This window comes from Lactuca serriola, chromosome 3 (genome assembly GCF_051521515.1).
Source record: "Lactuca serriola cultivar US96UC23 chromosome 3, Lser_US96UC23_V15, whole genome shotgun sequence".
In the NCBI taxonomy this organism is placed as follows: Eukaryota; Viridiplantae; Streptophyta; class Magnoliopsida; order Asterales; family Asteraceae; genus Lactuca; species Lactuca serriola.
The window spans coordinates 181,546,158-181,558,100 of NC_136410.1; the positions used below are offsets into that span (position 1 = coordinate 181,546,158).

At 35.1% G+C, this 11,943-nt stretch overlaps 1 protein-coding gene across 1 annotated transcript; it reads right to left on the bottom strand.

The window, feature by feature from the left end:
- Window positions 1-11,125: 11,125 nt before the first annotated feature.
- LOC145095912 (uncharacterized) lies at window positions 11,126-11,677 on the bottom strand. The gene has a single exon (XM_079033723.1). It carries the CDS (start codon window positions 11,675-11,677, stop codon window positions 11,126-11,128), a length of 552 nt encoding a protein of 183 aa, XP_078889849.1.
- Window positions 11,678-11,943: the final 266 nt, after the last annotated feature.

An 11,943-nucleotide genomic window follows, 5' to 3' on the forward strand; every position in this document is an offset into this window, starting at 1 on the left:
GACATATTCTTTGTCCTCATAGCGAGTGACCATCCTGATGTTTCTGATCCAATCCATAAAATTGGATCCATCAAATATGACTCTCCCACAAAGATTCATGAGAGAGAAGGAGCCAGTAGGCTTTGAGCCCGAAGCATTGTTATTGGAAGACATCTGAAATGAAAGAATAAGTTTATATTTATATTTCAGGATAGTCCTTAATAAAGCACCCGAATGCTATATTAAGTCTAGGACCCAACACAACATTTTATAAGTTAGAAGAGGGGTGCCGTAATCCAAGCTATAAAATATTTGAAGGTAGGTGAATGACGATTCACCAAATTCCACCATAAAACGGAATAAATCTTATTAGGCTTTAATTGGTTTAGAAATTCCTAGGTTCTTTGAGATTCATTGAACTTTTCAATGGCATGTTTCAATCTCGAGTGTGCCCTTCAAGTTTTGTGACTGGGATGCCAAGGATCACAAAACAAGGTGTGAAGTAACCATGCAAATTAATTGGTACACTTAATGTATTATCCCTCAATCGAAGTGCCGGTTAACCACACACGCTCCAATGATGATAAACATTAAGTCACCCTTTTCCTACCCTGATAAGTCCAAGTTAGTGTGCTGGTTAACCACACATGCTCCACTAACGACTTAATCAAAGTGCAAAGTGTAACTTCATGGATTAGCACCTTATTGACATTTTCCTAAAGTAACTAAGATTGGGAATTAATAAAATTTTAGTTAATTTAGTATATTCATAATACTTATTTTGAGAATTATAGTCCTTGTTCTACTTTTTCGGCTAACGACCCTCCACCGATCAAGGAAGAGGTGGGTGAGAATAGACACCCATTAAGTTGCCATTTTATAGGAAACAACCTTATACCCCCCTTATAGACCGGCTTCGTGAATGAGGCTTACTAATGGTAAACGAATTTTATCTTATACATTTGTAATTATTATTCACTTATAATATTATAGAGTATAAGGGTTGAATTTTAATATTTAAAATTCAAGAGGTTGGAACTAAAGTTTTAATTAAGACTTTACTTGTTCCAAAACTTGAGGGAATGTTTTGTAAAATTTCAAAACTTTTCATTTCTCATAACTTATGAGTTTATTAGAGTATTAAAATGAAGACTCTTCATTTTCTTAACTCTTGTGTTCTTTTAATTCAAGTGTGACTCTTGGTTTCTCCATAACTTGAGGACAAGATATGGACTCCATTAAAACACATAATGATCAAGAATTAACTAACATGGAGGTTGCAAATAATTCCTATGATCATCTAAATTCATATGTTCAAGAACATGATTATCAAGAATTTCAAGAATCATAACAAACTTATATAAAACTTGTAATTTTTGATAATAGCCATTGTAAATGGATTATCATAAATATTACACCAACTAAAACAAGTTTTAAAACACCAAAACATTTTAGGGTAATGTTTCTAGTCCATTTCCAGCAGCATAACTCGAAAATCTGAACACTGCAACATGTACTCATCGAGTGCATGAACTGACTCAATAAGTTGCATGCATTTCTTCATGGACTCGTCGAGTCTCCCCTTGGACTCAACGAGTTCATGCTGCCAGTGAACAAAAAACTGTGTTTTTCAGCTATTTTGCATCAAGTATCAAACAAACAAGACTACGCTTTGATACCACTATTGGGTTATGAGCATTCTAACACTCCTATGGTGTACATGCAACCCTAGAAATATTGGATCTATGTTTGACTAAGATACATGCAAAATGATTTTCCAAGGTTCGTAATCCTATCTAGCATACATGGGGATCTTTTATTCTAATAGTTAGTAAGAATTACATACCTCTTTGTAGCTTGGATTCCTTTGAAACCTTGTGAGCCAAGCACCTCAACTGTGATGCCTCAAATGCTTCACACAACACCAAGTACACTTGGAATAAACTCTTAAGAGAATAAGAACACTTAGTATTTTCAGCCAGCCCTCTTTTATTCACTCTAGTGGCTGAAAATGGTGAAGAATAGCTTCTTTATATAGTATGTTACAATTAGAGTTACACCATGTAAACCCTAATTGTCATGACCTTTCATTTCCATGACCCATGGGTTATGTAACCCCTATGGAGCATCCATGGAGCATCTTATGGGTTTAACCCAACTTTATAATCCATTGAGCCTTGGCCCACTATATAAGTTATGGATGATTGACACAATCAACCCATATATTTAATTAGTTTTCTTTTAATCACATAATTAATTCTAAATTAATTATTGATCAATACTAACTAAATATTATTATTCTTAGTATTAATATATTAGAACTTATAATATATTAATAAACCACAAGTGTCTTATTTCTCTCATTTAGTCTATCCAAGTGCATGATGTCATGCAACCTAAATGGACCATGACGGGTTGGGTCAAGTACATACCAAATATAGTTATGGACTTAGACACTATATCCAACACTAAGTTCAAACAAATCACTATTACATGTCCTAATTCCATGAAATTTCTGCCTCTCATATTCGTGGAATTGAATCTATCTTTGGAACCTTCACATAGCACAGGTAGTATTGGAGTTCGCATTACGAACTCTGGTCCTCCAAACAATTATGTTATTGAGGAAATCATTCTTGAGACAAAAAGGACATGAATTGGACCAATCTAATTTGTTTTGGGTGTCTCTTGATAGTGATATAGAACTTAAGAGCGATGAATACATTTCTTCTGATTCCTGTGTCTCCAACTATAATGTGACTTCTAAATGAACTCTAGTGCCAAGTAAGCCTAGTTTCAACAATCCATCGGTTGGACAAACTTCCAAGTCATCATTTGTGTCTCAGAAGAAACCCTAGTTGAACAAGAATGACATTGTTCATCAAAATACCAAATCTAGGAAAGCTCTTGAAAAAGAAACTAGGTCTAGCAAATGCTCTAGGTTCCTTGAGAGATCCGAGAAGAATATACATCAAATAGCTAATCCAACTACTAGGAATCACAATACTTTCATGCCTGTTAAGATTCTTAAGAGACCATCTATTCCTATTAGCTCGAATATTCGTAATACATTTGTCAAAAATTTGTGTGAAAAATGTTACACTTGAGACCTCATCTAAGAAAATGAATCTCCTCAGAAAGTTTCTTCTTCTGTGTTTATTGTTACCTTGGATGGCAAAAATTTTAAACCAAAACAAATTTTGAAATCAAATGTGCCTACGCTTGTAGTGAACAAATGAAAAAAATGGTCGGAAAATTGTTGTTTAGAAACCTTCTATAGGTTTAAAACAAAATTTTGAACGAAAAGTAAAAATTTTTTAAAAGTTAATTACAACACCTTGGAACACAGCTCTTCCTACAACATATCAAAAAATTGTTCCTCCGAGGAAAGCAGTGTCCAAACAACCAATGGTTGAGTATGATTTTTGGATAAACGAAAAGACCCTAACATTCTGCATCTTTCTAAAAGAATATTGGATGAACCCTTTCGAGATACTAGTTGATCAAAATCACAAACCAAGTCCAAAGCCCATGCTAAAGTCCTTAAATCTTACTCGGAGTCTAAAAATTCCAAAAGTCACTAATTTGGCAATTTTTTGTAGAGTGGAACAAGATACAATATGGTATATTGATAGTGCTTGTTCCATGCACATGACTGGGCCGAAGGATTTTCTATGTGATCTAAATCTTTCTCCAAATCCTAGTTATGTTAGTTATGGCAACGATTCAAACTCTCAAATTCGAGGTTCTAATGTCTTGACCAACGGAAATTTCTTTGTCTCAAATGTAGCTTATATACCCGATCTTAATTATAATCTTATCAATGTGGCCCATCTCAGCGATACAAATCGGAGAGTTGAATTCTGTAAGAAACACAACTATATTATGACATAATATAGAAAAGAATGTCTTATCAAATCAGATCACATCAACAATATGTACCCTTTAGACATCCACATGATTATCAGAAAGCTTCAACTTTGTCTTCTCTCAAAATTCGTTCCTGACGTAAGTTGGCTATGGCATCGGAAGCTTGCTCATCTTAAATTCTGATACATGAATGATCTAGTTTCTGGTGAAAGGGCCTGATGTCTGTCACTCCTTGAATTTGAAAACGATCATCTATGCGTTGCATGTGAATTTGGGAAGTAATCAAAGAAAGGACATCCTATTCTGATTGAAAAGTTCATATCGAAACCACTTGATCGTTGGTGACTACACAAGGTTCACCTAGTTTTCCTTCTTAAGGCTAAAGTCAGAAACAGCTTCAGAGCTCATTAATTTCATCAAAGGAATTGAAGTTCTGACCAAACTTCCTATCCAAAGAATTCGATGTGATAATGGATATGAGTTTACAAATGCCACAGCTGAAAAGTTTCTTATCAAAAAAGGAATTGAACTTAATTTTTCTACTCCCTACACTCTTCACCAAAATGATGTTGTTAAAAGAAAAAACTAAACTCTAGTTGAAGTCACTCCGCCGATGTTGAATTTTGTAAACCTTCCTCTCTATCTATGGGTCGAAGCTGTCTTAATAGCCTACTTCACTAAAAACTAAAGCATAATCAACCTTTGTCTCAACATGACACCATATGAAACAATGAATTGTCGAAAGTCGAGTATCTCGTTCTTACACATTTTTAAATGTAGATGCTTTATCAAAATTGTTGGAAAATATTCTTTTATATCAGCTCAGATACCGATTGTTGGAAATATAAAAATCTGATCACTACAACAAAAGGCTCGGTTACTAGTTACTATGTGATAGATATATAAGTTTAAGATATAAGATGTAGATATATATAAAGAATAATAATTGCGGAATAAGTATAAATATAAAAGCTATAAATGACTGAAAGCTATAATAATATAAATGATTGTATTTAAATGATGAAAAGCTATAAATAATATAAAGAACTGCATTTAAATGACGTAAAGCTATAAATAATATAAATGACTATATTTAAATGACATAAAGCTATAATAAAGTATATAAGTATATAAATATATATCAAGTAGGTTCGTCAATAAATTGACTGAACTGGACTGATGGAACGACTGTTCGATATTTGGACTCTTGGAACGAATGGTCGATATTTGGACTCTTGGAACGACTGGTCGATATTGGGACTCTTGGAATGACTGGTCGATATTTGTTCAAAGATCAATCCGGTATTTGATAAGTAACACAAAGTTCATTTTTATGTTAAACGGGTTGTTTACAAAACAGTGCAAAGTACACGAGTCATGTATTTGTATACGGGTATAGGGTGTTTTGAGGAGATTTGATGAGGTTGGAGTGGGTATTCGGAGGGTGTTAGGAGGTGGAATAAGGTTGTAATTTTGGTGGTGTAAGGCAGCAAAGATGGTGAAGTTGAAGGAGCTTTGGGTGGTGATGGATGTAGATTTTCGGAGTAAATCTCTCTGGATAGCCAATCCTCTCTCGCGTCTCTTTGGGTTTCCCATGCTCAAAATCGTCAACAAGAATTTCAAGATGTAGATAAGGTTCTGAAGAATTGATGGTGAAAATCTCCCTAGTAGAATTTTCGCTGTGTTGTGCCCAACTTTTTGTTTTCTTACATGAAGATTCTGAACTCGAAAACAGAAATCTCTCTGGATAGCCAATTTTCTCTCGCGTCTCTTTGGAGTTTCCCTTGGTCAAAATCGTCCATGAAAATTTCTAGATGTAGATAAGGTTCTGTAGAATTGATGGTGAAAATCTCCTTTGTAGAATTTAGGCTGTGTTGTGCCCAGTTTTTTGTTTTCTTACATGAAGATTTTGAACTCGAGAACATAAATCTCTCTGGATAGCAAATTCTCTCTTGCATATCTTTGGGTTTCCCGTGGTCAAAATCGTCCACGAAAAATTATAGATGTAGGTAGGGTTCTGAAGAATTGATGGTGAAAATCTCCCTAGTCTTTTTATGCTTGTACTGAGCCCAGTTTTCTTCGTTTCTGACTTGAAGATTCTGATGTCGAAAAACAACAAGGTGGTGATGGTTGTGGTTATTTGAAAGGGTTTTTGGAGGAGCTTTAAGGAGGGTATTTGGAGGGTGTTAGGAGAGTATTTTGAGGTTGGAAGGAGGTTGGAAGGATGTTGATATAAGGTGGTAATGGTGGTGAAAGTTTATGAAGATGATGATGTTTGATGGGTTGAAGATGAACACCTTGAGTTTGAATGAAGAAGATGAAGATGGTTGATGATGTTCTTCATTTTTGGTTGTTGTTGATCTTGATGTTCTTGGTGAGTATTTGGTGATTTTGTAGGAAGTATTACAAACAACAAATGAACACACTCATTTTCACACACATAACTTACGTATACATATATGTTGAAACAAATATCTTCATGCACTTGAGTTTAAGTTGAAATGAAGTCTGCAAGTTGTGGTAGAGTAGGAGGCAGAAACGTGGGAAGTGGGTTTGCTACTTCATCTTTGACTCTTGCTTTTGTTGACTTCTTCTTTTGTTTGACTTTTCAACATACAATATACATATATACATATATATACTTAGTAAATATATATATATATATATATATATATATATATATATATATATATGTGTGTGTGTGTGTGTGTGTATATACACATTGTATAAACTGTTTAGTCGCACAGCTAAATTTTCTCGTCTATGCGTTTTCTGCCATTCGCTTGTTTTCGTATTTTCCATTTGATCACGCATTTATGCAACGTGAAATAACTGAGAATATTTGTTAGATAATAAAAAAATAGTTCATCTTATTTCAGTGATGGTCACATACAATGTCACATAAAAAAATATTTTTCAACAATTTCCCCCAATGTGATCATTACTGAAATAAGGACAGGTATGATATAATCATATTGAAAATTTTGAACTTTTGAAGATTCAAGATAAAAGCTTTGTCAATAGATAAGATATATAAAACATAGTGATTGTTTTGAAAGTTAGTGACTTGGTTTAACATATCTTATGTAAAAGATTTTCAGAAATTTGTTTCCGAATCAAAGTCTCGGATTCGGTTATCAAAGCGTGGCCATATATGTATCTAAAGAAATTTCCTAAGATTTTCTCGCATTATTAATGACGACAAATGGTCTAACAGGTCGATTCAGATGAACGCTCATAGGTATAACTCACACTTCACTTGGGTGTTTGGTTGTTCTGGCAGCAGAACAAGTTAATGATCACTAAAAATGAGTGATATCTCTCTCTGACGACTCACACTCATATTGGAGGTGTTCAGCTATGCTTTTCCTAAAAGGTCACTTAGTCTCATTATTAGATAATCAATCACATAAGACTGGTTTCAGCATTACTCACCGGGTTTCTTCATTCATGCAATTAACTGTTCACTCTCTCTCCGTCTGGAAATACATGTAGAGGAGTTTAGCAATTTTCATAGTGCAGTTTGCAACTAAGAATCTTCAGTGATGAAGGCTACAGTATCCCGGGAAATTCAATGTTGTAGCTTCTTCATCGATGGTATTCTGTTTGTTGATCAATATTGATTTTTGTAAAAAGATATTTTGTTTTAGCATCGAGAATTTCCTACATTTGAGAAAATTGGTTGTTTTTTTTGGAGTATCTGTCTTGTGGGATTAAGATATCTTCTTTTGTGAAAAATGGTTAAAAACAGATCAAGGGATCTTTTGATGTTTTTCTTGAAATAACCATTTGGTTGAAACTTTGTTTGTAAATACCAAATGTAGAGTTTTTTTGTTTTGTTTGGTATTTCTTCGGTGAATGATTTGGCTTTCTTGTTGATTCGTCTTTATCTTGATTCGTTTTTGACGATTGGATGTGGATAGATCTGTGTTTTTCTTTGATAAGTGACTGTTGAAATCCTTTTCGTTTCGTCTTTTCTTGTTGATGGATCACAGGATCTTAAGACTTCATTTTTGGTTGGCTTATATCTAGGTAGGGATTGGTGGCATAAAAGACAGTTTTTCTAGTATGTAAGAAATGAATGTATCGTCCCTAGTCATTTTGATATCTAAGCAAAAATGAGACCGTGACATGGTATAGTCGGATATACCTTATAAGCAATACTGACGCACCTATGCTCACAAGAAATGAATTCCACAGTGATATAGATTGACGAGGCACAAATTCTCACATGAGTTTTTGTTTTCATCTGAACCTCCTAACCTTATGTCCCTTTTTAAAATCATCAATAATGAAATAAAATTGAAGGAAATAAAGTTATATACATTATGAAAAGTATGAGATTTGAACCTTCACTCCAATTGAGAATCAATATGACTTAAAATCTTCATCGAGCATAAGCATCTAAAAATTAAGTCAAGAGACGATTAATCACAGGGTTCTATAAAAGCTTATTATGGTAAGTATTTTATTATATTTTTGAAGATATGTTTTTCTTAATGTTTTTGGAAGTTTTTGTTATTTCAATGTTTTTGGTATTTTTGAAAAGAAAGCAATTTTTAATTGTTTTTGAATTTTCTTTTTGAATGAAACTAAACACACTTTTGTACAAACAAAAAGTAAAAGTTTAAGGATGGATGTTATCTGGATTTAACATTCCTAGACGGCCTAGGAAGTATTGAAACTTTTTTCATTGAGAGCCTTAGTGAAGACATAGGCAATTTGATCTTCGGAGTTAATGAAGTGTAGTTCGATATGACCCTTTTGAATGTTGTCTTTGATAAAGTGATATCGAATGTCGATATGCTTTGTCATGGAATGGTGAACGGGATTGTAAGAAATGGAAATTGCACTGGTTGAGTCACAAAATATGGGAATTTGTGAGATTTTGAAGCCCTAGTCACGCAGTTGAGTTTGCATCCATATGACTTGTGAACAACAGTTGGCGGCAGCGACGTATTTAGCTTCTGCTGTTGACGTGGACACACAAGTCTGTTTCTTTGAAGTCCAACTCACTAGTCTACCTCCTAGGAATTGACAGCTACCAGATGTACTCTTATTATCTAGCTTGCATCCTCCGTAGTCTGAGTCGGTGAAAGCGTTCAGCTGAAAATCGGATTTAGCTGGATACCAAAGGCCGAGTTTGGGAGTGCCTTTAAGGTATTTAAAGATGCGTTTCACATCAACTACATGGGATTCCATAGGATTTTCCTGGTATCTGGCACATACACATGTAGAAAACATGATGTCGGGTCTGCTGGCAATGAGGTATAAGAGTGATCCGATCATTCCACGATATCTTTTCTGGTCAACGGGTTTGCCATTTAAGTCTGCATCGATTTTGTATGCAAAAGCCATTGGGGTTTTTGCGGTATTGGATTTGTCCATTGAAAATCAAGCGAGTAGGTTTTTGACATAATTCTCTTGGTTGATGAAAATGCCATCAGTTGACTGTTTGATTTGAAAATCAAATTTGCTCTTCATTAGATCTGCAAACTTAACACTTAAAGATTCATCAGTAGAACCAAAAATAATGTCATCAACATATATTTGTACGATTAACAGATGTTCATTAAAGATTTTACGAAAGAGGGTTTGATCGATTGAACCTCTTTTAAAACCTGATTCTTCGAGAAAGGTTGATAACATGGCATACCAAGCTCGGGGTGCTTGTTTCAAGCCATAGACAGCTTTCTGCAATTTAAAGTTGTGATCTGGAAATTTGGGATCTTCGAAACCTGGTGGTTGTTGGATGTATACTTCGCGATCTATCTCTCCGTGTAGGAATGCACATTTAACGTCCATTTGGAATACTTTGAAGCTCTTATGCGCAACATATTCAAGAAAGATGCGAATTGCTTCAATTCGGGCAACTGGATCATACATTTCATCGTAGTCGATTCCCTCTTGTTGTGAATATCCTTTGACTACAAGATGTGCCTTGTTTCGACAAATGATTCCTTGATCGTCAGTCTTGTTTCTGTATACCCATCTGGAACCTATAACAGTAACATTGGGTGGAGTAGGAACAAGATTCCATACTTCGTTTCTTTCAAATTCTGCTAGCTCTTCTTGCATAGCTTTTACCCAGTCTGGATCTTTTATAGTAGAATGTATGGTTTTAGGTTCAGTCATGGATAAGAAGGCTCCAAATAAACATTCATTTGTGGATGCGGCTCTAGTCTGAATGCCTGAGTTGGGATCTCCGATGATTTGGTCTGTTGGATGATTTCTGGTCCACTTTATTAAGCGATTCTCTTCCGCTATAATAATTGGAGTTTTAGTATCCCATTGTTCTTCTCCGGGCATTTCATCTTGGAATTGGTTTGAAGGTTCCCCCATAAATGATGCATCGGGATTGTTTTGGCTACTTGCAGATGGGGTGTTCAAGTGAGGATTTGGTGTTTGTTCCAAAGAGGAAGTATGTGTTGGTGGTTCCCCCTCAAATTGATCTGCATCATTTTGGTTTGTTTGTGGAATAACTTCACTGGGTGTTCCTGTAGGGTCAATTGAAGTAGTTAGAAGTTCAGAATTGTAAGCGGTTTTTGGTTGCTCAAAAAGTAAATCAAGATCGATTTCAATGTCTATGTCAGGAGAAGGTGTTAGTTGAATTGGATTTTGAAAAATATTTTCAATCATTTTAGAACCAAAATGTTCACGATCCAATTTCTTGATATAAAATTCATCAAAATGAACATCGGTACTTTCTTCAATTACTCTAGTACATTTGTTCAGTACTCAATAAGCAGCTGAGGAAAATGAGTAACCAAGGAAAATTCCTTCATCCGACCTTGATTCAAATTTAGAAAGGTGATCTTTATTGTTCTTTACGAAGCATCCACAACCAAAAATATGGAAAAATTTGATGTTTGGTTTTCGGTTGTTAATGACTTCATATGGTGTTTTATGAAGATGTTTATGGATTAAGGAACGATTTTGAGTGTAGCAAGTCGTGGCTATAGCTTCTGCCCAGAAGTATTGTGGCAGATCAGTAAATATAAGCATTGATCTTGCAGCTTCACATAGAGTTCGGTTCCTTCTTTCGACAACATCGTTCTGTTGTGGAGTGTATGGGGCTGAGAAGTTATGTTCAATTCCTTTTTCTTTGATAAATGAGTCTAGAGTATTGTTTTTGAACTCTAAACCATTATCACTTCGGATTCTTTGAACAGGTCATTTGAGTTTGAGCTCGATATGTTTGATGAAGTTGATCATCTCTTCAGGTGCTTCTGATTTTAGTCTTAAGAAAAAGACGCAAGTAAATCGCGAGAAACCATCAATGACAACGAGAATGTACTTCTTCCCCTGTATGGGTTTTTGCAAGGCCACAAAGGTCTATGTGCAACAACTCTAGTGGTTTGGATACACTAGATTCTGAGATGCTTTTGTGAGTGGATCTGGAAAGTTTTCCTTTTTCACATGCGGCACAAAGTGTTTCGTTATCAACCTTCAGAAGTGGTAGCCCTCGAACAAGATCATCGCCAATTAATTTGTTGATGTACCCAAAGTTTAGATGGGAAAGGCGGCGGTGCCATAACCAACTAATATCTGTTGGGGCTTTAGATAGCAGACATATATCGGGTTTCCCATAGATAAGATCCATGTCAAGTGGATACATATTTCCGGCACGGTCAGAATCAACTATAACATATTTGGTTTTGGCGACCATGATCAAGCTTCGTTGTTTGGTGAATAGAAGTTCAAGATTGTTATCACACAGTTGAGAAACACTGATGAGGTTGTGTTTCAGGTCATTGACAAAGGCAACTTTCTTTATGGTGAAATTACCATTTGTTATGTTTCCATAACCCTTGATTTTTGCTGTCATGTTGTTGCCGAAGGTAACATCTTGATTGGTTTGTATAGGTTTGAAGTCACGTAAGTAGTTTCGGTTTTGTTGTTATATGCTTGGAGCAACCACTATCAATATACCATGTATCATCATTGGGTTCTCCATCATTAAGTACCTGTAATCAGACAGAAAGTTTAGGTACCCAAATCTGAGTGGGTCCTAGTTTGTTAGTTGTTATTTTGGGTTCTTTGCTTAATGAATTTCTAGCAGTTAACCTCGCGTTGTTGTAAGAGTTTGGTTTA